Raw genomic sequence first — 25,002 nt, 5'->3', positions numbered from 1 at the left:
AAAGGGTATTCAAAAATGAGTTTAACCAACTGTGATCAAGATTGTTCCCTTGCATTTTAGGAATTTTTAGAAACTTAATTGGTGATTGATGGTATGAAATCGGTCAAAAATCTTTTTATTCAATCGAGCTGATTTAAACTAGCAAACCTTTATAAATATTTTACCTAACGACTGTGAATGAACTTGAGAAGTAAATTCAATCCAAATTAGCTGGGAACGCAGTTAAAAACCTCTAAAGTGAATTCAACTATTCCCTTTGATGGTATAAACTTGTTTTGAACATTTTCCAAGTTGAAAACTTTTCCTCGGCCGCCATTAGCACCCTTTGCCCACCTAATTTCCTTTGCGCACTTTCACTGCCCACTTTCCCAGCATAATTAAACTTGTCTCACCCGTGGCCTGCAGCTTCCAAATAAAGTCCAGGCGGTAAGTGGCCTCCGTCTGGTGGCTGTGGAAAATCAGGGCCAGCATGAAGGCGAACAGGAAGATGGAATCAATTATGTAGCGCAGCAGGGCCTCCTCGTTCCTATGTTCATTGGTAAGAAAAAAAGGTGCGACAATGACAGAGTTATTCCGGTCCATTAAAGGGTAATACGGCAAAAAGAAGAAGGGCAAGTTACTGCGACAGTTGATAAATGAATCCAGCTGCATTCAGTGCTGGTGCTAAATACAATTTTAATGCAGTTTGCGGCTGCCGTAAATGCATTTCAGCTGGTGCCGGCGACTCAGTAAGGCCCCAATCCCCCCCAAAGGACCCCCTTAACACCCTTAACCCACTGAAGCCAACTGAAATTGCATTACGCCATAATTCGTTTTCATTCAGAGATAGCGCAGCTGCTGAATGCGGAATGCTGGTTGTGACTATATATACTTACGCCAACTCGTGGCTTATTTGCCTGCTGCGCGAGTACAAGTAGGTGGAGCAGGCCATGTAGCTGCCGGAGGCCAGGAGGAGCAGCAGCAGCTTCAGCAGGATGCGCAGCACTTGGTAGGTGGCACAGCTCATCATCGAGAGCAGCGTCAGCAGCAGGAACGTCTGTGGGCGGCGGGGAGGCGCATCAAGGAATTATATATTCAGGGCCCGCCCCCCCTAGCAAATAAACACAGAACAATTGGGACCCTACCCCTGCCCACAAAGCAATATGTGCTACATGTGCTGACATCTAAACAAGAAATCCGAACCCGCCCTTGCTGGCTGTAATATGGGTACTTCAGTTTCTAGACCTAATAACTGCTTATTAAATACAGTTCTTACAAGTGAGTCTAAGGAAAAACATATTATATCTTAGAACGCAGGCAAAAAATCAGTGGGGTTGTAGTCAAAACCATCTAAATATCTCCTATAAAGAAAACTTGATATGTGGATATCATTCAATAGCTCAGAACAAACAGATTTACATATATATTTTATATATTTTGATTCGCTTATGATTTTATGAAAAAGATGATGATCATAATTTATGCATCCTATGAGGTAAAAATAAATTCCGTAAAAAGTATTTATGAGTTTTAAGAATTTTGATCCAATTTCTGCCAATTAGATCATATTTTTTATTTTTTTAATTTATAATATTTATAGAAAAAAATGCAATCGAATCACAATTTTTGCAAATTGAGGTTGAATCTTTTTCGAAAAGTTTTTGCTTTGGTAAGAAGGAAGTGTAACAATTAGGTATTATGTAGTTATGCTTTTATGAAAATGATAAGATGATCATCATGTGAACATCATATATACATCCTGTGATGTTTAAGTAAAGTCTGTAAAAAGTATTTATGAGTTTTACAAATTGTGATCCAATTTCTTTCAATAAGTTAATTTTTTTTTCAAAACTGGTGGTTAATCATCTTCAAAAGATTTTTGCTATTTCTAAGAAGAAAGAGGCTAAACATGAAAGGATACATTTCAGTTATTTCTGCGCGTTTTCTTTTCATTATCAGGAGACCTAATTCTGGACTATAGAGTCTACCTCCTCTCAAGAAAAATCTATCTTCTATCTGTAGGTATTTTCATACTTTTCCCCGAAGCACTCACTCACATTGTATGCCAGGTAGAAATCGCACAAGGGGTCCTCGGGGTCGTGCATCTCCGTGTTGGACTGCGTACCATTCAGACTGACATTCCCGTAAACATCCAGCCAAAAGCGCCTCCTTTGCAGCAACTCCAGTTGGCGGACCGATTCCTGGAACTGTGGAGAGGAGAGCACGGCTAATTAGCTGTCCGGCCATGAAATTCGCATTAGACAAGTTTAACGATCTGCGGGCAGATTTTAACGAGCAGCCAACAGGTCCTGGTCCTGCATAGTCCTGCTCCCGCGAGATTGGCCATTAAGCGAGGCCCAAAATGAATACGAATGGCTCTTAAAGTGCCATTAAAGGTGGCCCGAAACAAAAACATAAGAACCCCAAAGTGACAACGAAATGTCAAAGAACCCGTGGCCCGAGACTTGCTGCAGACAAAAGCCATGGGGCAGGTAACAAGTTGCCCATTCAGCCACCAACCCACTTCATCATCATGCGAGGGAGGTCCTGGGACCAGGATTCCTTGGTTGCCATTGCCCCTCGATGCCGTGTCGATGTTCTTGGCCCAATGCCGAACTTTAATGGAAAAACTTTTGTTTTGACGCGCCCCAAAACAAACCCAACTCGGAGAACGCAACAAGCGCGCCCCCGATTTTGTTTGGACTACAAAACGTAAATTTTATTTTTATTTCTCCTAAGAGGTGGCTTACCATTTCCACACACCACCGCCCATTGTTTCTGGAATTTCTAGTCGGAAAACTTTTACCCTGAGCTCACACAAATGCACAGCAAATGATGGCTAAAAACAAGTAGGAAAAACTTGACTTGGTCCCGAGAACAGAGGGAAAATGGCCTCAAGGCAGTTAGGATTCATTTTTTATGTCGGAACATAAAGGTTGGAGATGGAAAATAATCCCGAAATTTCTATTTTAGACCATTCCATTAAAGTCAACAAAAATTCATGTGTGACATAGCGGAAATAACACTTTTGACACAAATAGAGAGCAAAAAAATGTTTGACAAATACTTGGGCATTTTATTACATTTGCAGTGTATGTAGAAAAAAGTTTGATTTATATTTAAAGTGTTTTGTATAAATTAAAGTAAATATTGTTGCCAATCAATTTTATTGTGTAATTCTGTAAAATCACAGATAAAAAATAAAATCAATATTTGTTTTATCTATTGAATAAAATGTAAAACGTGTGTTGTATGCAACATAAAACTAAATATGTTATCAATTCCTTTTGAATATTTAAGTAAACATTAAAAAGTTCCTAATAATTTATTTTTTAGTGTTGAAGGCCACCTAGTTAATTAGGATATCCTATTGAATATTTAAATAAACTTTAATGAATTCCTGTTAATTTATTTCCTAGCGTTTAAAGCAACTCAAATAATCCGGAATTCCTAATAAATATTTAAACAAGCTGAAATAAATTACCATTAATTTATTTTTTAGTGATTCAAGCCACTTTAAAAGTCATTTTCAATTTAATTAAACCATTCTTGCTTGTCCCCCCTGAAATGCACTTAAATATTTATGGGATATTATGGGGCGATTAAAATATACACACTCACCATGGCCAGCAGAGTGGTAAGGACAATCAGGGCGACACTCGCGAAGGCGAAAAACTGCGATATCCTGCGATTGCTATGAATGCGCAATGAGAAGCGTTTGATGTCCGCTGGCAGCTAAAAAGTTTGGCATTCCGCCGAATGAAAAATGCAGATTGTCAACATATTTCCCCCCCCCCCCGTCAAACTCTTTGTGTGCTCACCTGAAAGTTGATTTTATGACATGCCACCAGAAATACCAGAAACCCGAGCAGCAGCAGAGCTCCAGTGGACAAGGCCAAAGTCAGCAGGGAGCTGGAACGGAGGAGCAGGTTGCCAATTTAAATGGGACAGCAACTTTTTGGGCAACACGTATACGCAGTGTGGGATGGAAAAGAGTGGCCAGGCCGGCGGGCATATATACTCGTACATACATAACAGCGCCTCGCTTGGACGCCCCAAAAAATCATCGGGGAATGGTGGCTGCCATTCATGTCCCATCTGAAATCTGAAATCTGAATCCCCACCAACTCACCTCTGGAACACCACCAGCCGCATTATGCTGGTGCCGAGCAAAACCAACAGACTGCAGTAGAAGTAAACACACAACATGCGATCCGGTTCGCTGGCGTACTGAAAAACAGAGTGGTAAAAGCACGGCTTAGATATACATTATGTACATTTGTTCACTGGCCAAAAGGAACAATAGCCCAGAAATAAGCATTCGCTCCTTGTTATAACTTTAACCAACGAGGAACACAAAGCAAGGAGGGTAAACAACTTTTTAGATTCAGAATTTATGCTTATAAGGTGGCCAAAGCCTGTTGTAGCTTTTTAGAAGTTAGTATTACGAAAGCAATTTAGTTAATAATTAAGATCATATGCAAAATTTGATTAAAGAGTATAAACCTTAATATACCAAGCCCTAGTTAGTTAACTCATGAGCTTTAAGATATATATAATGAACATTGTTTATTCGAATTGGGAGTGTGAAATTATTTAACACCAGCTTTAAGTTTCATCTATATACGAATATATAAGTCTAAGCTATTCGTTTATCATATAATCAAATAAATAACTGACAAAAAAAATATATATATAAGTAAGCGAAAAACTAAATACAAAATTCTTGACTAACTTTATCCTATTTTTTACTCCCAACAGTGTTTAGTCTTAAGGTAGAAATTGATATTATCTTCCTTGGGGTGTAGGATATCGAATTTTTTATACTATTTTAGAAACTCTTTTTTTTAAGAAAGTAGACATTTACCTTTCTCTCCAGCACATTATCCTTGAAGCAGAGCAGCAAGGACTGACAGTGCTCGGCCCTCAGATGATCAATGCTGCGGGCATCAATGGCACGCATAAGATACTCGTTCACCTCGTCCTCGGGATCCTTGGTGCTTTCCGAACTGTCGCCAAAGCCAAATCTGCAGTTAAATAAAAAGAATATAATCAGGAAAAAGTTATTATTAAGTTATTATCAACAAAAGTATGAAAATAACTTACTTGGAAGTGTGCTTTTGGGCTGTTCCATGGCCCATCATGCGCAGTTCTTTGGATATATTGCCATTGACCTGCAGGCGATTGCGAGACTTTTTGTGCTGATAATAAAAAATGCATTACCAATTAAATTTAACTCATTATTAATTAGGAGAGGTTAACTCACTGGCCTGTATATATCCCCCGGCACAATTAGGTACGTTTCTATCTGATGATCCTTGAGATACGAATTGCGTTCGTTTCCATTGCCGACCTCCACTTCGTAATCGCCATCCAGACATTTGAGGGTCTCCTTGGTGATGTGAACGCGTCTGGAAAAGTCGCAAAATAAAATATAATAGAGTAGAGGACACATTCTGATGATTATCTCTATCAGCTTAGGGTTTTCTTTACTATTTTTTTCGCTCGTGTGGTTGAGGAGAAATGCAGTTAACCACAGGAAACACTCACATTACATGCCACACAAGCTGCCGCAGCAACCCATTTTCCACGCCCACATTTCAACCGCCTGCATTTTCCCCTTACTCCTGATTTTTCTGAGTTGACTAAACAGTTTTTAATGCTGTTCGAGGCGAAAGACCGCATCAGATGCTCGTCCTTCTGGCTTCTTGGGATCCGTACCCACATCCTTTGGCTGCCAAGTAACTGCCTGTTGTTGATTCTATTGATAATTACACGACGCTTTGTTATGGATTGCTGCAGTCCGTCCACATTCCCCGGGGCAACTTCCTCCTGCCGCTAACGAACTTTTTACATGCCACGCTCGCTCAACTCTCGGCTAAAATTGCAGCTTATCAGGCATCCAGCTGAGGCGATTGCTTTTGCCTTGGGTTTCTGCGTGGGTTTGGGTTACAGTTTGGGTTCAAATTCACCCAACTCGCAACACCCACTGCAGCTATTTGCTTTTAATTTCACCCGGGACAGGGCTAACAAACGAGCTGCCGTCGCCCGGCTGACCCAAATAAACTCAACAGTTACTTAAACTTCCACCCAAAGTCGCAGCGTGAATATTCACAAAAAATCAACACTGAAGGAAAGTGTAGAAGGCAAGAGCTGGTAACGGAGAAAGTAGTACAAGTGTACTTCGACCCATTGTTATCTATTATTGTGGGACACTTTCTCCATCTAGTTCTCTCGCAAGTTCAAGTGGGTAGAAGAGTGTCCTCAAGGGTTTAATACCCACATATTGAATATATCAGCATGCAGGAAATAAAATACACCTAACAGTTTATAATTTTTTTTGCTTCTAAGAATTAGCTTATATGAATACTTTAGTAACTTCTTTTGTATCCTAAATTCTTGATCTTAAAAGAAATAAAAATAAGGATTTTATATAATGATAAAATTAAATGTTGGATAGTTATTTGTAATCTGTATTTTGCAAGGAGGTCTTATAAATTTTTAAATCATACAATACTTCGGAGATCCTATTTTGATTTAATAATGAAATTATATGTTAAATATTTATTTCTAATCTGAATTTTGCAGGGATGCTTTTTAAAATATAAATTAATATTTTGGAGATCCTAAATACATATATCAAGCAGTAAGGATAACTTTTTTAAGTACACACAAAAAACTATGTATTTAAATTTAATGTTACAATCTGTATTGCATACTTTTGATATAACAAATAGTAAGTTTGGCATAAAAAAATAACATTTTGGTACATATTTACGTTTATACTTGTGTTTCTAATATCAAGTTTTACTTTCGTGATTAGCCTAACTCATCTGAAATATATTTTATAAGTTATATTGGACAAGGTTGCCTGATATGCCTTTGCAAACCTGAACTTTGGATGCCGGGGTATGCGGGCAGAAACAAATTGCTCAAGTGTTGAAGTGAGTGCAGCTGAATCAACAGCAACAAAATATTGTTGTGGGGCACTTATCAGAGGTGGTGGGCGGAGTGGGTGGCGTGGGCGTGGCCTGCAAGTTGTGGGCCATAATCGATTGGGTGGGGTTTTTGGGGAGGGACCATAGAAGGATGGTCTTTCGAAAGGGGTCGGCAAGCACTCGTAAGTTACCAATAACTTGACGCCTTCAGTTAACCACAAGACGCATGCAAAATACTGTGTGTGCATGGCAATTACAACGATTAAGCCCACAATGGAGAGGCGCACCCTAGATCCAAAGGACGAAAGACGCAGGACGAAGGATAACCGCAGAGCGGCGACACTTTTGGACTTTCAAGTGCCTTTATGGGTTGTACTTCAGACAATACAACTTTGGGGACCACCACAACAAGTTGGCTTTAATTGTTCGCCAATGCTTTTATTGGCCAGGGTTTTTGGGGGGTTGGAGGGCATTACGAGCCATTATTCACAGCTGTCGCCAGAAGTGGCTCAAACTGACCGAATCGGGGGCTTTGAATGGATTGAATTGGTTTTGTTGGCAGAAGATTAAATTGAATTTGCCAGGGGATTGGCAGCAAAATGAATTGAATTGTTGCGGATTTTCCCAGGACCAAGACCAAGACAATGGAAACGCTTTTCAAGTGTCAACCGATGACAGACGAAGACGCCGGATCAATTAATTTCAGCTAGAAGATTAGGGGTTTAGGGATTGACTCACCCGGGTATGCCACCACTCTCCATGTGGTTGGCCAGCGTCACGTCATTGGACCAAACGTCGAACTGCCACTTGACCAGGCCCAAAACGCCGCAGTGCACCCGGCCCGTGTGGATGCCCACTCGCATGTTCACATTCACGGCCATAACCTCGCGGACCAGGCTGCAAAATGGGAAGGAAACAAAGGAGCATTGTATTGGCTGCACTTTAAAAATTAACCGTACTTATTTATTATTTAAACTACAACTACTGATGGTATTTTTAAAAAATGTTAAATTTCTACTTAGCACCAATTTCTCAATGTCATCTTAACTTTTGTCATATAGTTAAATTGATATTTCGGAAGAGCTTGTTAAACGAAGACCTAGTTTAGACCTACGTAAGTAAATAATCTTTTTACATTTTTTAAATAACTTCACTTTAAAACGAATTTGCCTTCAAAAACTATTTAACTTCTGGTTAACTTTCTCTGACAGAGACATAATTATAACCCTAACAGGACATTGGGAAATCGGCGCTAAGTCAAAAAGTCAATCTTTTTCTGAATTTAAAGTAGGCTTAAATTAAAGTTGAATAAGTCGAGTAAATGAATAAGATATACTTCTTTATTTATTTAAGAACTTTTTAAAATTTTCGTTTCTTAGTTTTTCTTTATTTATCTTTATCTTATCTTTATTATTTAGCAAGTTAGCCTAAAGAAGTTGAGTAAAAACATATTGCTTTTAGAAACAATCCTATTAAAATTACGTTTATTTCAGATATTCTTCTCAAAGCAAGCAATTATTCTATATATTCTATGTAAATATTGAAACTATAATAATGGGTATCTCAAGAAGTCGTAACAAAAAAGGAACAAATAACCCATTTTCCCCTGTGCAGCCACAACAAGGCCGCAAAACAGGAGTTTTCCTTTGTGTTTCTGTTTGTAGATACGGATACGGCTACGGATACTCACGCGATGGCGTCAATCATATCGAGACCCATTTCGACGGCACAATGGGCGTGATCCGGACGGGGTTCTGGGAGTCCGGAGACGCAGTAGTAACAATCGCCCAGCAGCTTAATGCGCAGACAATGATGCTCCGCAGCCAATCGATCAAAGCTGCAATGGAAGTGGAAAAGTGGAAACGAAGAAGTTGGAAAATGGACAGGAAAATCTAAGTCTGGACGACAATATAAGCGACGGACATCATCCCACATCTCAGTTTAATTTAAAGAAATAAAGCTGTACACAAAAGAAATAAAAAGGGTTACCAAAGAGCGACCCTTTAATTAATTTTAATTAAGATGTACCGAATTTGGCGTATTCTTTCATGATATCAATTACTTCCAATTAATAAGGCTTGATTTATTATATTTGCTTGAAAAGGTCAAACAGTTTATGCATTTAGGCTTCTTCTTGCCAATTTAACCACCAAATAATATTGTAAATTCATATTTCTAAAAGGTCAAGAGGCATCTAACCTCTATTATAACCCCTTTCCTATTTCCTCAGTTGTATCTTATCTTTAGCCATGAAACCAACTTGTTACTAATGCCTAAGCTCGTTTACAAAGAGGTCAGCAGCTTTATTTGTTTTCCCCGAGTTCAGTTTTCCTTCGTTCACTTGGAGCAATTAATACAGCCACAGGCTCTGTCTGGGCTTCAATTTCATGAATAAGACATGGAACCAGACAGATACACGTGCACTGTAAGAATTTAACCGGTGCTTGGTATATTACTTATATATTACTTATTAGGATCTATTGTAGTTATTGTTTTCTAAGTCTTTACAATGTATCTTTTGACTTTGTACGGTCTGGTTTCTTATTGTCGTAGAAAACTTAAAGTATCTTTTAATGAATTTGTAGAATTTGAAACCTTCTTTCAGAAAGAACCCTGAATGTATCTTATCTTCTTGTTAATTAATGTTACGAATCGAATAGTTAGGACTCAGGATTTTATTCTAAAGTTAACCGAAACTGAAGTGTAGTTCTTTTTTGCCAAGTGTATGAATTGTTTGCCATTAATTATGGCTAGGAACTCGAACCCTGACCCGTCCAACTGGTCCATTCAGATGGCACATCCAGAAAATATCCAAATACTCACCGGGCAAAGAGCTCGTTCAGCAGGCGCACCAATTCCTCGGCGGTGCACTGATCCGAGAGGCTGGTAAAACCGCAAATGTCCGCAAAAAGGATGCTGGAAAAGAGGGAAATGGGAATGTGAGATGGTGGAAGGACTCCCTATACAGAGAAAAAAGCAGTCAGTCGTATAACTTAGGGGAACACGTGGGAGAGGAGCTTTTGGACTTCAACCAAACATTTTTGGGGAAGATACTTTAATGTTTGAACCTCGTATAATTATCTTTTCTAAGAAAAGTATTCTTACGTATAATTATTATTATAGATATTTCTCTCTGTGCAGCAGTAATGATGCATTTCAAAAGAATTGGTTGCCTTTAGCTGAAACGTTAAATTGTTGAGGTCAATACTCCCCGCTTTGTTATTGGATACTGGTTATGATCCCCTTTTTATTTGCGTTATGAGTTATGTTCTGTGAAGGAATTCTTAAGACATCTACGAGACCTTTAAAGGTTTCTCTTAAAGCAGTTACTTCAAAGGAATTTCAGTATACCAAATGCTTCCCCTTCAAAATTCTGTTAGCTGTTGTCTTCTGGAATATATTTTATCCTTTATTTCAGGTTATGTGTCAGTTATTTATTTACGTAAATCTAACGATGTTAAATCCTTTCACGTTACTCTCGGCCTATAAGACACGGCCATGTGTTGACAGAGCCACGTTAGCACAGCCACTTGTTTCGCTTTTGCTGATTTTACGACTCGTAACTGAGAAGGGCTTAGTCGGCTCAGCGCGTAATTTAATACAAAATGGCTAAGGCAAAGTTTGGGAGGGTAAGCACAAAGTAAAGTAACAGGGGAAAATTTGTATGAAAGCTGAAGGAGGGAATACTCTAACATTTATGTGCTAGATTTAATATGTATTTATAAAAGTTGTTATTTCATTTAAAATTGTAATGGTTTTTGAACTGTGAGTTTCTTTTTGCAGTTAAATATGGTTTAGGGCTCTTAAGAAAAATGATATTATTCTATTTAGTCTCCTTAAGAAACTTGTGTATCACCTCAGTTTTTTCCTTTGAAATATCATAATACTGACACGTTCTAGGAATATTATCGTAAACAACCCAGCTGTATTTCTCTTTTTCCCCTTGACATCTTAAATCAGAAATCCCAGAAACTCTTTTAAAGGGAAAGCGAACAAAAAGCAAGAGACAGAGGACATTTTTGGCTCAAACAGGTGCGCCTCAAAGTATGCTTTATTATGCTTGGTTGACTGCTGGTGTCCTGTGTGTGTGTGCGCCTTTGCAACTGTGTGCGTGGCGCTGTGCATTTGGTTCAGCTCCTTTTTGGCTTTGCATACAAATTCATTGCTCGCGTTACACGCTCAGACATTCAGACATTCAGACTTCCAAGGGACTCTCAGTCGAGCAATTTATTGACTTTGCATGCAAATAAATTCGAAACCCCCTTCCCCCCTCCACCTTTTGGTCCACTCACCTGACGTTCTCGTGCCGCTGGATGTATATCTTATGGAACTGTGTGTCACGTGGCTGGCCCGCAATGTCGTCCTTCATCTCCATGGCCACATGACGAGGCAGCACCGACAGCAACAAGCGCTCCTGCAACGAATGGATCCGCTTTAATACCCACATCCATTACAGAACCCCCCAATACGATTTGAATTTGAATCTGGCTCCCGGGATCAGACTGCATAAATTAATTTTACGGTTTCGTACTCGATAAGAAATATCAACAGATCAAATTTGTATTTACATTTGAAGCGTATTTATAATACTGGTGTTTTACTAAACATTTTTAAAGGGGATTGTTTAAAAGAAAGTGCTTTAAGATATTTTTTTATTTTTTTTTAAATGGAAATTCTTAAAAATACGTATTAAAAAGTTGCCTTGAAATGGAAAAGTTTAGTTTTATGTTATATATTTAATAAGGGGGCGCTTCTAAGTTGATCGCAATTCTCTTTCATATTTCTCATTTATTTTATTTTTATTTTTAGTTCCAGTAGTCATCATCAAAAGGTGTTGACACATTGTGGGACCCCTCTACAAAAAACACCATTTGCTTGTTATATTCAAGATAAAAGACCACGGAAATGTGAATGGATGTATGTCATTCCAAAAAGTAAAAGATGAATATGTTGCCCCGCTGGTCCTCAGTCAACATTCCGTTTGATGCATACCATTTTTGCGAAAATGGCCGGAAATTCAGTTGTTTGCCTGTTGGTTTGGCCTTTTCATGTTTTACGCCCACACATTAATAAGACACCTGCTGATTTTTCTTTGGGGAAGGAATGGTGTATTTATAAAATAGCCTTTAAAGAGACTTGCAAGTTGTAAATCAAAAGGAAACAAAATATGAAGATAAATTGCAATAAAATAGAAAAGGTTTCTATTATTATTCTAATAATCCATTTATTAGACTGCCCTAATCCTTATATGACTTTCTATATTTATTTCTTTTATGATAGATGAGAAGAACTTTAAAGTTTTTCCGCCTCTTGAACAGCACTCACCTGTTGCTGATTTTCCCGCTGGGTCCTCAGCCTGGCCTCGATGCACTGCCGCGTCTCGATGAAGGCCTTCCGCTGGGCCTTTTCCTTGGGCCAGTGGGTGTAGACCCCGGTGAGGTTGGCCAGGAGGAGGGCCACCAGAGTGCACAGCAGCTGCGGGCGGAGATTGAGGCATTAATGACATTACGAGCCATAAATACAAGGAAAACAACACTTAGGCAACTGGAGGAGGAGCACACTACACATTCTCGATTTCATTCAATTTGGCGGCAATTTAATTTCATTTCATTTACGTCTACTCTCAGGCCCTTGGACACGTGCCACACTCAGCTGTTGTTTTCCTCCCCGGATTTCCCATTTTCCACCGCCGTTAAGGAGGCAATTAAAGCTGGATGTCCTTCAAACACTCCGCTCCTTTATTGTTGCGCAGTATTTCAATTTTATTATTCGCTAAATCGATTGGCATTTGCGGTTCAGTGGAAATGCCAAAACCTGTTGATAGATGGCTATATGGCTCATTTGAAATGCAAACAAAAATAGCTGAAAAGTTATATGACACCCTAAAACAATGTTTTACTTTAAACAACAAGTTGGGTAATCAAATTAGCTAGACTGACTAATGTAAGCTATTGTAACACCTCAAATTAATTCACTTCTTTAGTAAACTTAAATGGCAAACAGTCTTTAAAGGGGCACATATATTAAAGAAATTAAATCGGGCACTTCCCTTGTAATTCAAACAGCAATTAAGACACATATCATTGAAGCCCATTCAGGCCACAGGAATTCACCAAATCGGAGACCGCAGTTGTATAGTATCATGTGTCCCCCACTCACCTCCTCCCAGTGGAGCTCCTCCACCGCCTCGTCCTCGATGGCGGTGAACCTCAGGCAGGTGTACAGATGGACGACGCTCAGGAGGATGCCTCCGATCAGAGCCTCCCGAAGGCGGAGGGGCAGCATCGTGTAGGTCATGTAGATGAGCACGATGCAGCAGGCGCTGCCGTTGAAGGATTTGCTGCCGGAGGAAATCGGACACAAGAAGAGCGATTAGGACACGGTACTCGAGATGGGGTGGTTAGCTCAGCATGATGCCAAGTTCTCGCAATTAGCGAGCCGTGAATGATTAATTTTGCCGAGCCAGGCAACAGCTGGAGTGCACTGGGAAAAACTACGGGTACTTAAGTCTCATTTAACAAAATGTTAGAGTAAGTTGTCTAACAAAAACAGCCAATTTAGATAAAAAATTAAGGAATTTATAGAAGCTTCATGAAAAATATTTGAACCTCATAAATCAGTTTTATAAAATATTAAAGTAAAGTATTTGATTTAATATTTAAAATTTAAAATATTACTAGATACAATAATTCAAATAAATAACTTATTTAATTTCTAACAGAAACTATTATCTTGTATTATATTTAAAGTCTATAACCGATTTATTGTTATTATTATTAATATCCTTTTTCGCCTTGAAGACGATTTCTAGGGCACCCATATACCAACCTGGGTTGCATGGCATAGCTGACGGCCACCTCGATGGCCAGGAAGGTGGCCAAAATGACGTAGGACACCAGCACCAGGAAGATCTCGTTCATGGCCGGCTTGGAGAGGATGCACAGCAGGACTGTAGGCAAACACAAAGGGATTAGGGCCCCAAGTTGGGAGTCATTCAATGGGGGGGGTGGGGTGGCAACTTACAGGCGTAGACAATCCCGCAGATTAGCATGACAATGAGGAAGACCAGCACGGACCTGTCCACCTGCAGCAGGATCAGGGAGATGAGGTGACCATAGCCCAGGGGAGTGTCCAAATTATCGGCTGCAGGACCTGCGTTTGACGATGTATTTAACACTTCATCACGTTCCGCTTGTGAAATTTGATTGTTGTCGCGGACACGCGGCGTATACGTAATGCGTTTACTGCCAGCCCTACGCCCTCCATCATCATCATCATCATCATCATCCTCATCCTTATCGTCCTGGTCACGAGATACTGTGTACACATCATCGGGGGCAGTGTCAACAATCAGCTGGCTACCTCGCCCCCTTGACAGCCCAATATCCTGCAGACTCCGCTTCTCCCGTATCCTGTATCTGCAATAAAGTCCGAAATTTAATTTCACTCCCATCTCAATTGATGAAAATGCCTGCTTTGTGTTTGGCTAACTATCCGTCTTGCTGGCACTTATGGCCAGCATAAATATTTGTAGCAAAATAAATATAAATGTAAATGGAAATGGCAGGCAAAATGAATTCGAGGAGTCAGTTATCAAGTACTCGCACGAGCTATTGATTAAGGCATTGTCTTGTTGACAAATATTTGGTTGCAAATAAATTGGTTAAGGCAGAAATACAGAATACCAATTTATGTTCTTTTTTGACAACATATTGAGTACCGAATTTCACTTTTGTTTCCTTCTAGGAATTTCATTTGTGGCTTTACAACGCTAAATTAAATAAAATTTAATTAAAAATCAAGTTTAATCCTCTTGAATTCTATACGCTTTTATAAGTTGAACTTTACTTATTTTGGATAGAGATTGTCTTTGAAACTAAATACGGTTGATTCTTTTTTAAGGTTTACCGAAATCATCCCAAATTTAATTTCTTGTAACTAAGACTCAAATTACGTTTCCTCAATTTGTTTTGCTTAAGATCTTAAAACTATTTATCTTTGAATTTGACGTATTTACTTTAACAACTGGTATCATATCCCCTAAAATGTGTCTTTAAGTTAAATTTCAAATCGCTTTTTCGCACTTGATTAAAGCCTTGTCATGGATTCCCTTCGATTGTGGCCTTGCCTGGGCTAAAATTACTTTTCTTGAAGCTTAACTTGTTCCAGCCCCTCCAGCCTGCTTTAAATTCAATTTGAGCCTACTTTGGCCATACTTTTATGGGCTCAGCTCTTTTTGGGCAGCTTAAAGTTGGTTGATTGAATTTCATGGGAGTAAAACCTCAAATGCGAGCTGTGCAAAATATGAATCGCCTTTCGGGAAAAACACATTGTCGACTGGGGTGACCTGCCAAAACTTGCCTCCTCTTTTTCATCTATATTACACCCCTCCATTTTCATCTGCAGTGAAGATAGGATGGATATTTTGTAGCTAAATAAGGCTACTTAATATACTACAGGCTTTCCTCTTTGAAGTTCGGTTTTTAGTTCCCGTTCTGGAAAGTCGTTGAAATATGGAAAAATCGAACATGAAAAGGGGTTAAAATTTCGACCCTCTTCTAAAATGAATATTTTAATCTAGAATATTAGGGAATTCAAGGACAAAATCATAGAGGTATCGCACGACTAAATCGGAATCCGATAACTCAAGTTATGGGAATTCTAAGTTCGATTTATGGGATCCCATTCTAAAAAGCCTTTGGAAATAAGGAAAATTCGGAAATGAAAGGGGGGTAAAATTTCGACCCTCTTTTTAAATAAATGTTTTAATGCAGAATATTAGTGAATTCAACCACGAATTCATAGAGATATCACACGACTAAATTGGAATTAGATAACTCAAGTTATGGAATTAGAAATTCGGTTTTAGGGTTCCCATTCTGGAAAGCCCTTGGAAATACGAAAAAATTGACTATGAGAAGGGGCTAAAATTTCGATACTCTTTTAAAATGAATATTTTAATCTAGAATATTAGAGAATTCAAGGACAAAATCATAGAGGTATCGCACGACTAAATTGGAATTAGATAACTCAAGTTATGGAATTTAGAAGTTCGGTTTTTGGGCTCCCATAATGGAAAGCCCTTGGAAACACGGAAAAATCGAACATGAAAAGGTGCAAAAATTTCGACCCTCTTCTAAAATAAATATTTTAATGTAGAACATTAGGGAATTTAACCACAAATTCATAGAGGTATCACACGACTAAATCGGAAATAGATAACTCAAGTTATGGAATTTAGAAGTTCGGTTTTTGGGCTCCCATTCTGGAAGGCCCTTGGAAATACGGAAAATTCGAACATGAAAAGGGGTTTCAATTTCGACCCTCTTTGAAAACAAATATTTAAATGTAGAATATTAGGGAATTTAACCACAAATTCATAGAGGTATCACACGACTAAATCGGAGTTAGATAACTCAAGTTATGGAATTTATAAGATCGGTTTTTTCGGCTCCCATTCTGGGAAGCCCTTGGAAATACGGAAAAATCGAACATGAAAAGGGGTTAAAATTTCGACCCTCTTCTAAAATAAATATTTTAATCTAGAATATTAGGGAATTTAACCACAAATTCATAGAGGTATCACACGACTAAATCGGAATTAGATAACTCAAGTTATGGAATATAGAAGTTCAGTTTTTGGGCTCCCATTCTGGAAAGCCCTTAGAAATACGAAAAAATCGAACATGAAAAGGGGCTAAAATTTTGACCCTCTTCTAAAATAAATATTTGAATCGAGAATATAAGGGAATTCAAGGACAAAATCATAGAGGTATCGCACGACTAAACTGGAGTCCGATAACTGAAGTTATGGAAATTCAAAGTTCGGTTTTTGGGATCCTATTCTGCAAAGCCCTTGGCAATAAGGAAAACTCGAACATGGAAAGGGGCTAAAATTTCGACCCTCTTTTAAAATACATATTTTAATGAAGAATATAAGGGAATTCAACCACAAATTCATAGAGGTATCGCACGACTAAATCGGAATTAGATAACTCAAGTTATGGAATATAGAAGTTCAGTTTTTGGGCTCCCATTCTGGAAAGCCCTTAGAAATACGAAAAAATCGAACATGAAAAGGGGCTAAAATTTTGACCCTCTTCTAAAATAAATATTTGAATCGAGAATATAAGGGAATTCAAGGACAAAATCATAGAGGTATCGCACGACTAAACTGGAGTCCGATAACTGAAGTTATGGAAATTCAAAGTTCGGTTTTTGGGATCCTATTCTGCAAAGCCCTTGGCAATAAGGAAAACTCGAACATGGAAAGGGGCTAAAATTTCGACCCTCTTTTAAAATACATATTTTAATGAAGAATATAAGGGAATTCAACCACAAATTCATAGAGGTATCGCACGACAAACTCGGACTCCGATAACTTAAGTTACGGAATTTAGAAGTTCGGTTTTTGGGCTCCCATTCTGGAAAGCCCTTGGAAACACGGAAAAATTATACATGAAAATGGGTTAAAATTTCGACCCTCTTCTAAAATAAATATTTAAATCTAGAATATTAGGGAATAAAATTGGAATCCGATAACTTAACTTATGATAAGTATAAATAAATAACAATATATTTAGCTTGCTTCAGCATGTGTACATTGTGTTGGTTGGTTCATACGTTCTATAGGAAATAGTAGGCATCCCTGCTCACCTGGTGCGATGTTGTTGGTGTGACTTGTGCTTGTACCGGTGCTTGTGGAGGCGTCGATAATGTTTGCGCTTCTGCCGGCGCCACTGCCTCCCCGGCTGCCCATTATCGTTGGCTTCAAAATCGGCGGGGCTGTGGCTATGGGCCGATTTCAAATCGGAGCCCCCTGCCACCGCCTCTTTTGCCAACCAACTGGCATTGGAATTGAGAGCCAAAACCGGGACGAAGCTCCTGCCTTGGGCAATTTGACCCGCTGATGCCGGCGGCTTCATTGTGGTGGTCGTCAAGTTGCCAACGGTCGCATTTGCGTCCAGCCCAATTTCGCTGATCTCCAACAGCAGGGAGGTGCTGCGCCGCAGCTGCAGCGTGGTAAAAACCAAATGTGTGCAGGACAGGGCCAAAATCAGGGCCAAAAGCAGGGCCAAAATGTGCGTCGTATTGCTCTGATTCATACGCAGAAAATACCGCTGATAGAGCATTTCCACCTGATGGGGCAGAGGCAAATTAGGGCACTCAGAGAATTAGTTTTCAAAGATTTATTAACTAGAAAAAAATGGACAGTTCTTTATAGATAACTGAATAAAAAATAATGAGTTCTGTGAATATATTACATGCTAACAAATATTTTAGAAATCTTTTTCAAATTCAACAAAAATTAAAATTAAATAAAACACAAAAATATTTTTTGGTAGATATTATATCATCAGCTTTGATAAAGTTTTGATTATACCAGAAAATAATCTCTTATCAACCAAAGTAATTTTTTGGACGTCTTTGAATTAAGATAAATTTTTCAAACTTAATCTAATAAATCATAAAATATGACATTACACATTAAAATCTATAATCTTTATATACATTTTCACAAAAATGTTTTTGCCAAGTGCTGGAAAAAAAGTTTAGCAAACTAAGTAGCAAAGCGGGCGAAAAAGTTTCTAAGAACGGGGGCGTTTGAGGAGCAGTCGGAACTTGTTTGGCAAAGGATTTCTAGCTAAGCCCGGAGCGTAAGTAGCTTACCTGGAGATTCTTGAACTGGTGCGTGGAGCAGAGGCGCAGGATGATGCGGTTCAAACGGAACCAGAAGGAGATGCTGGGGCTCACGGGACCGTTTCCCGTTCCGGATCCTCCGCCGCCCGGAATCGGATTGTTGGCCTCCACATTGCCGGCATCGCCTGAAAGCAGATGAATTCGATTTGAATTCGAAGTCGAAGTCTCCTACGAAAGGCCTATCAATACGGACCCGTACAAAAGCGAAATTAATTAATACCTCAGTCAGAAAGTTATACCAACTTGAGCTCTAACTGAAATTCAACTGCAATTAGCCGCACAACCTGATTGCAAATTGCTGGCCAAATTTGCAAGTTCAATTACAGCTGTTGCATTTTCACATTTGAGTTACCATTCTAATGGGGAAAAGCTTGGGAACTGATTAGAATTATGGAAATTTTAGTTATAAATCCGACACAGCATGAAATGCAAAAGTTTTGGCATTCGCAAGAGGGTTTTGATTGTAAATAGTGATTGCCATGGGTGAATGGGCAGGTAAATGCAATATTATTGTGCAATGAATTATTTTCGTGCATTGAAGCAAGTTAAGGCTGTCGATGACAAATTACTTTTAAATTAACATATTAGGTATATTAAATACTGCACTTTTTTATTAGTCATCCAAATTGTAATTCCAATTAAAAAACCATCTGTTTGTGGTTAATTTGTAATTAAAAAAACTAAACTAATAAAATGTTTGTGAAAGGTGTCATTTGCCACCTTTTTTATTAGTTTTTTTGTAAAAGCTCGGATTTGTTTCAACTTAAATGCTTCATTAAGTGCCTGATTTTTTAAGCCATCTAAGCTTAAAGTTCAGTTAAAAAGCTAATACTTGTCAATGGTCCAATAAAGTTTTTTTTAATTATATAAATACATGTTTTTTATATTTTCCAGGTAATATTAACTAACTATTCTTTGTCAAAATTATTAATTCATTAGCTAAAATTCTAAAGAATATTTTCCTTTTTGAATTTATAAATCAAATTCGGTTTTAATAATCAAAAAGTAAACATATTCCTTCCCATTCAAAATCTATTTCCTTTTATAACCCCTGAACTACTTGTCAATTTCTGTTACCTGATGAACACATCGTGTGTATCTTTTTGGGCTACAAAACCTAACGAAGACAGTTGGGACACCTCTATCTTCCCACATAATCATATTTCTGGGGCCATTGTGACAACTCGAGTACAATTCGTACGCTTAACGTGTTATATACATTTTCGATTTGCCAGCCATTGTGTGCGGCACATCGTCGTCAATGCCTCTGACATTTCCCTTCCCAAGAATGGAAACCTTGATTTCAAATGCAGCACACAAAGCCATCAAATATTTTATTGTAAAATGGAGAACGTCGGCCAAATCGGCATATTAAACTCATTCAACTGTCCCGTGTCCTGACCACAATGCAAAAAAAAGGAAAACCACAAGCTCGTAGGGGAAACATGGAATGGCATGGATCTCGGAGTATGTTTTTATATGCATCAATAAATAAATGCCGAACGTGATTATGTAAATTTCCATAGAAATCTACGCAGCTTTTCCCCCACACACACACACAGATGTCTATCGAAGCCAAGGAAAACCAAAGGCTGGCTGGTTTCTTTCACAGGAAACACAAACTAGAATAAATCTGGTTGCTGTGGGTGAAAGGAGGCTGGGGCGATGATATAGGAACTGGGCAGCCAAGGCAACCTTGAAGGGGGGAAAAAGGCGGTATGTGAGTGAAATGCCAATGACTAGGAAACGTGAGACAAGAAGCGAGAAAAAAAAGAGACAAGACTGCGAAATAGCCTCGTCAAATTCAATATGACAATGACAATCAACTTGTGACATTTTGAGCGGTGTGGCTGGGGGAAATATGTGGCAGGCTAAGGAGGCATGTGAGCATGCTGGTATTTCTATTGACCCTCAGTAGCCCCTGTTATGGATGGAAAAGCGATTCCTATTACCCAAGATTCTATCCATTCTTCTCACCTGGCTGCAGCAGCTGCGTCTCGTCACGTTGGTAGATCATGGGACTGTGGCAGGTGGAGCTGGAGTTGGTGGAGTCCATGGATTCGTCTATGTTGCACCGCGTAATGCCAGCCTTCAAAGGTAAAATGAGGAATAATAGTTTTATTAGAGCTGCAGGGTATGTAATTTCATTTTGGCATTTCAATAAAACCGCAGTCATGAGTTAAATTAAATGGCATATTTATTTTTTCCCGAAACAATCAACTTTTTAATGACTTTTTATTGCACATATTTAAAATTTATATTTGTAATAAAGTGTTATCAAACCAATCGCAATTAATCTAATAAACGAATTAAATGTCACATGGAAAATTGGTTATTGTAATAAAAATTTACTTGTATATAAAGATATAATCTGTTTTAATTAGTATTAAATTGTAATTCAATCAGATGAATACATTTTGAATAAAAAAGTTAAATCAAATCAAATCATAGCCGAAACAATTCATGTTAAAAGAGGTCTAGTGAATACTTTATAACAAACAATTTAACCACATATTTCAGCTGCCTAATTAAAATAATATATTATTATTAAATAGCTAGAATCTGTGTGTAAATGGTTACATAGATACTTTTTCTTTTATTTACACAAAAAATTCATTTTGCTCTTGTAAGTATGCTATGATTTTTTGTGTGGTCCGCAAACAATTGAACTAAACGTTTCACCCACTCACGCACACACTCTCAGCCGCACACACACAGTGGCAAGTGTGTGTTTTGGATCCCCGTGGCGTTTTTAAGCAAATTGCCGCCCATTTGAATGCCAGAAATGTTTTTTTTCCCACTTCTCTCGCTCTTTTTTGCCTTTTCAATTTGCTAAACTTTGTCAATTGACTCTTGACAACAAACGCAAATAGAAATACCCTCCCACACACACACATATGCAGTTGCTAAGTGGCCCCCTGTGCATGTCAGCTTAGCCATGCATGTGTGGGTGCCCGCCTGCGCTTGTGTGTGTGTTAGTGCGTTCTCCAGGACATGGCTTGTTAGTTGGCATTAAAACACGTTTATATAGAGTACCGCATCTGAAAATGTATACTATATAGCGGAAAAAAGATATAAAATGGGGGCAGCTTATAGAGTCGTTTGATAGCAACAGCTTAACTATCACTAGAGTTTCCAGGAAAGGTAAACATTGCAAAACAGAAACCATAATAATATCTATTTTAGTCATCGGTTGAAACCCGCGCTCTCAATAAATGTGAATTGCATCCTCTACAATGTGTACTTCACCTTTGAAAGCATTCATAAGTGTTCCAGTAACTAAATTATTTAAATTACAGAAAATAAAGTAGAGCTGTTCAGTTATTTCTAATTTTATATTGTCTTATTTTTTAAGAACGTCAAACTATGAAGAAAATTAAAATTATGAACTAGCAAATACAATTTGATATAGTAAATCAATATCACACATTTTTTCGGAAGTAACTACTAAGTAACTAAGTAATCTAATAATAAATTATAATATCTTTAATTAATTTCAAACAAAAAAGTGTTGATCAAGTTTAAAGAGCTTTTAATTGGCCGCAGGGCTTCGTCCTCAAGCCATATTGCGGCATCGATTGCCATGAAACAATAAATTTAATTAAAATCCAAATTTGCTGACATGCAGACGGTTTGCTTGTGCCAGATTGTTTGAGTTTAAATAAATTTCCCAGGGCGCAGGTTTTGTCCCTTCGCCTTTTCCAATAGCAACTTCAGCCATCAATGAAATCGTATTTAAATTTAGCTCGGCCCGGCTTATTGGCGGGACAATCAAATTAAATATTTAAATCCCAGAGGAGGTGGGTGGATGCTGTGGGTGGCCTGCCATCCATTAGGCGGGCAAATTAATTGATGCCAGAATCCCCTCGTACTTACCGCAATCAAACTGCTGCTAACCATGGCCTTGCCTCCCTTGGCACTCGTATTGAAATGTTCGATCACCTCCCAGTTGGACTTCTTGGGCGTCGACGGCTGGGTCTGCGAATGCGGTGAGCCCGCTCCGGAGGAGGCTCCTCCTCCGCCGACCTTTCCCTCCTGGCCGGGCACATGCAGCTCCATGGAGGTCTGTTGGCTACCACCTCCTCCACTCCCCGCCTGACGCAACGAGGCCGAGCGGCTGAAGAACTTTCTGTGTTTGCTCTCCTGAAAAAGTACATGGGGAAAGTGTGAGTACACTGATGACTAGAGCAAATAAAATTGAAACTGACCTTCCAAAAAAAATAGAAGAATATAAAGCAATAACATAAACACATTTAAATTACATCCCTTATTCAACAAATACTAAAAATGAACTAGCATTGAAATTAAAAAATAAACAAAATACTCATTGTCGTAAATATTATGAAAAGTGTGTCTTTATTATTATTACCTAACACGTAAACACATAGAATTTTGTTATACAATTAATTTTCTCATTGAAGCAGGATTGATATCTATGTTTATCGTCATTATATATATTATTTATATTGATCCCATATTAATTTTAATTGTTGACATACATTTTATGGCCCATTGAATTAAGTATTGGTCCACCCTTACATTTGTATCAATCTATTTGTTGTGTTTTTATATATAATAATTTGGTAATTAAAAAATTATTAGTCTAAAATATATCTCTCTGTTAACAACCACTTCTGATCGTGAGCAATCCCTTAAACAATGATCACTTTACTTTTTGTTGTGATTCGAAATTCATTACTATCTTTTTTATATAGAAGTAGAAAGTAAAATTAATTTTGGAATTATGAATAGATTACGATTTTATAAAATCTTTTATGGATGTTAAAAAAAATGATTTCACATTCATAAAACAAATATTTTGAAAAATTAATTTATTTATCTAATTTAAAGCTAACAATTAGTGTTAAACTAAGAGCTAACGATGGGATCCTTAGATATTTAAATATATCTTTATGATTTAAGCAAATTTGTTGAAGTGCGTAGATGTATCTCTTCCCTTTTCCCCAGTGAACTGTTGAGCAATGATTTCGAGTTTGGTCAATTGGCTTACCTCCTTGCTGCTGGCCAGGCTCGAGGAGCCCGATCCCGTTCCAGTTCCAGATCCTGTGCCGCCAGGACCTCCGTGGCGCATTCCCCGGAGGGAGAGTCGCTTGGACCACTCCCGCTTCTGGCTCTCCGACGAAAGCGAGCGAAAGATGTGGGTGGCACCACCGCCGCCCACTCCACCTGCACCACCTGGGCCACCTGGGCCACCTGGACCACCTGTTCCCGCTCCCGACGCTCCGCTCATTTGGCCACTTCGAACCTCTTGGTCTGAAAAAAGAGGATGAGATGGGGAAAGTGAAAATTGATTTCCATTTTACATGCTATAAGAGGCACAAAGAACGACAAGCAGTGCGCTAATTTCTAAACAAATTGCCAATTTTTGCGCTCGACAGCGACAGAAAATGGCATTAAAACAATAAATTCGATTTTGCACTGGCGAAGGCAGAGAAAAACCCCAAAAACAAAAGCAACTCAAACAGAAACTGCCGCCCTCGCATAAAAAAAACATCGCAAACTGACGCCGCCAATAAATATATCGTATCTACTTTTCGGATTCCCCCCACCACCCACTTTTCTTCAGATATATACCTATATATATATGGGTTTTTAAGGTTTTTTTTGGTTTTTTGGTTTTTTGTTTTTGGGTGCCGGCCCACTTAAGTCTCACGAAATGCTCGCCAGACACGCGAGGTCCTATCAAAACAGAAGCCGCGAAAGAGACGGGGCGATTTGGACAGAAAGAGATGGGTAGATAGGCCCACAACGAGCACAACTTCAGATTGTTTGTTAAATTTTCGAATGAAACAAAAACTGGGAAGCAGAAAATACAAAGAAATTTATCAGTGATCAAGCGAAGTTTTAATACCCTTTTAAAGTCATAAAGTAACAGAGATTATCTTAGAAATACGGCAAATGAACTGGAAGAATGAAGGCTGAGATTATCTTTCATTTATGGCACGCTGAAAATATGGTTTGTATTGTGAAAAGATATGAGATTCAACTTGCAGAGGCCTTTGAAAAAAAAACAAGGAAAGTACTTGTCTTATTTAGGATTAGGAAATTCTAATTATAAGTTAGTGAAATTAGATAGGACTAGATCTTAGTAAACTGATTTAGGACGAATTAAGGAAATTAAAAAAAAAAGTTTATTATTCAAGATGAAAATTTATTGGTCTGTCTGTGATCCTAAACGATGCTTTGGTATTGATACTTACTATCCATCAATAAAAACTCAAACATAAAAATCAAACAGAAAACAAAGTGATAAAAAACATTAAGATCTAAAGATTTCCAGCCAAACTTACATATGTATTTGTAAGGCATAGATTTCTTAGACTTTCCTTTAAGTTTAATAATAATAGAATATTTTAAAGTTCTG

At 38.3% G+C, this 25,002-nt stretch overlaps 1 protein-coding gene across 5 annotated transcripts in view; it reads right to left on the bottom strand.

Annotated features, from left to right (window-relative positions):
• LOC108005621 (adenylate cyclase type 6) overlaps positions 1-25,002 on the bottom strand; it is a 47,159-nt gene that overhangs the window by 8,333 nt on the left and 13,824 nt on the right. For all 5 annotated transcript variants that reach the window (XM_036815921.3, XM_065865113.2, XM_036815919.3 and 2 more), the window contains exons 3-24: positions 23,629-23,891; positions 22,494-22,760; positions 20,595-20,706; positions 18,588-18,742; positions 17,574-18,055; positions 13,941-14,335; positions 13,746-13,866; positions 13,077-13,257; positions 12,243-12,392; positions 11,210-11,331; positions 9,741-9,833; positions 8,608-8,754; positions 7,656-7,814; positions 5,246-5,390; positions 5,086-5,180; positions 4,847-5,006; positions 4,112-4,209; positions 3,801-3,891; positions 3,601-3,714; positions 2,037-2,186; positions 876-1,036; positions 393-526 (exon numbers count right to left, since the gene is read on the bottom strand). In XM_036815921.3, the coding sequence (XP_036671816.3) occupies positions 393-526; positions 876-1,036; positions 2,037-2,186; positions 3,601-3,714; positions 3,801-3,891; positions 4,112-4,209; positions 4,847-5,006; positions 5,086-5,180; positions 5,246-5,390; positions 7,656-7,814; positions 8,608-8,754; positions 9,741-9,833; positions 11,210-11,331; positions 12,243-12,392; positions 13,077-13,257; positions 13,746-13,866; positions 13,941-14,335; positions 17,574-18,055; positions 18,588-18,742; positions 20,595-20,706; positions 22,494-22,760; positions 23,629-23,868 (3,772 nt within the window). In that variant the 5' untranslated portion in view covers positions 23,869-23,891. The remainder of the gene's footprint in view (positions 1-392; positions 527-875; positions 1,037-2,036; positions 2,187-3,600; positions 3,715-3,800; positions 3,892-4,111; positions 4,210-4,846; positions 5,007-5,085; positions 5,181-5,245; positions 5,391-7,655; positions 7,815-8,607; positions 8,755-9,740; positions 9,834-11,209; positions 11,332-12,242; positions 12,393-13,076; positions 13,258-13,745; positions 13,867-13,940; positions 14,336-17,573; positions 18,056-18,587; positions 18,743-20,594; positions 20,707-22,493; positions 22,761-23,628; positions 23,892-25,002) is intronic.

This window comes from Drosophila suzukii, chromosome 3 (genome assembly GCF_043229965.1).
Source record: "Drosophila suzukii chromosome 3, CBGP_Dsuzu_IsoJpt1.0, whole genome shotgun sequence".
NCBI lineage: Eukaryota > Metazoa > Arthropoda > Insecta > Diptera > Drosophilidae > Drosophila > Drosophila suzukii.
The sequence above is the reverse complement of the archived record's forward strand: the minus strand, read 5'-3'. Positions and strand labels throughout refer to the sequence as shown.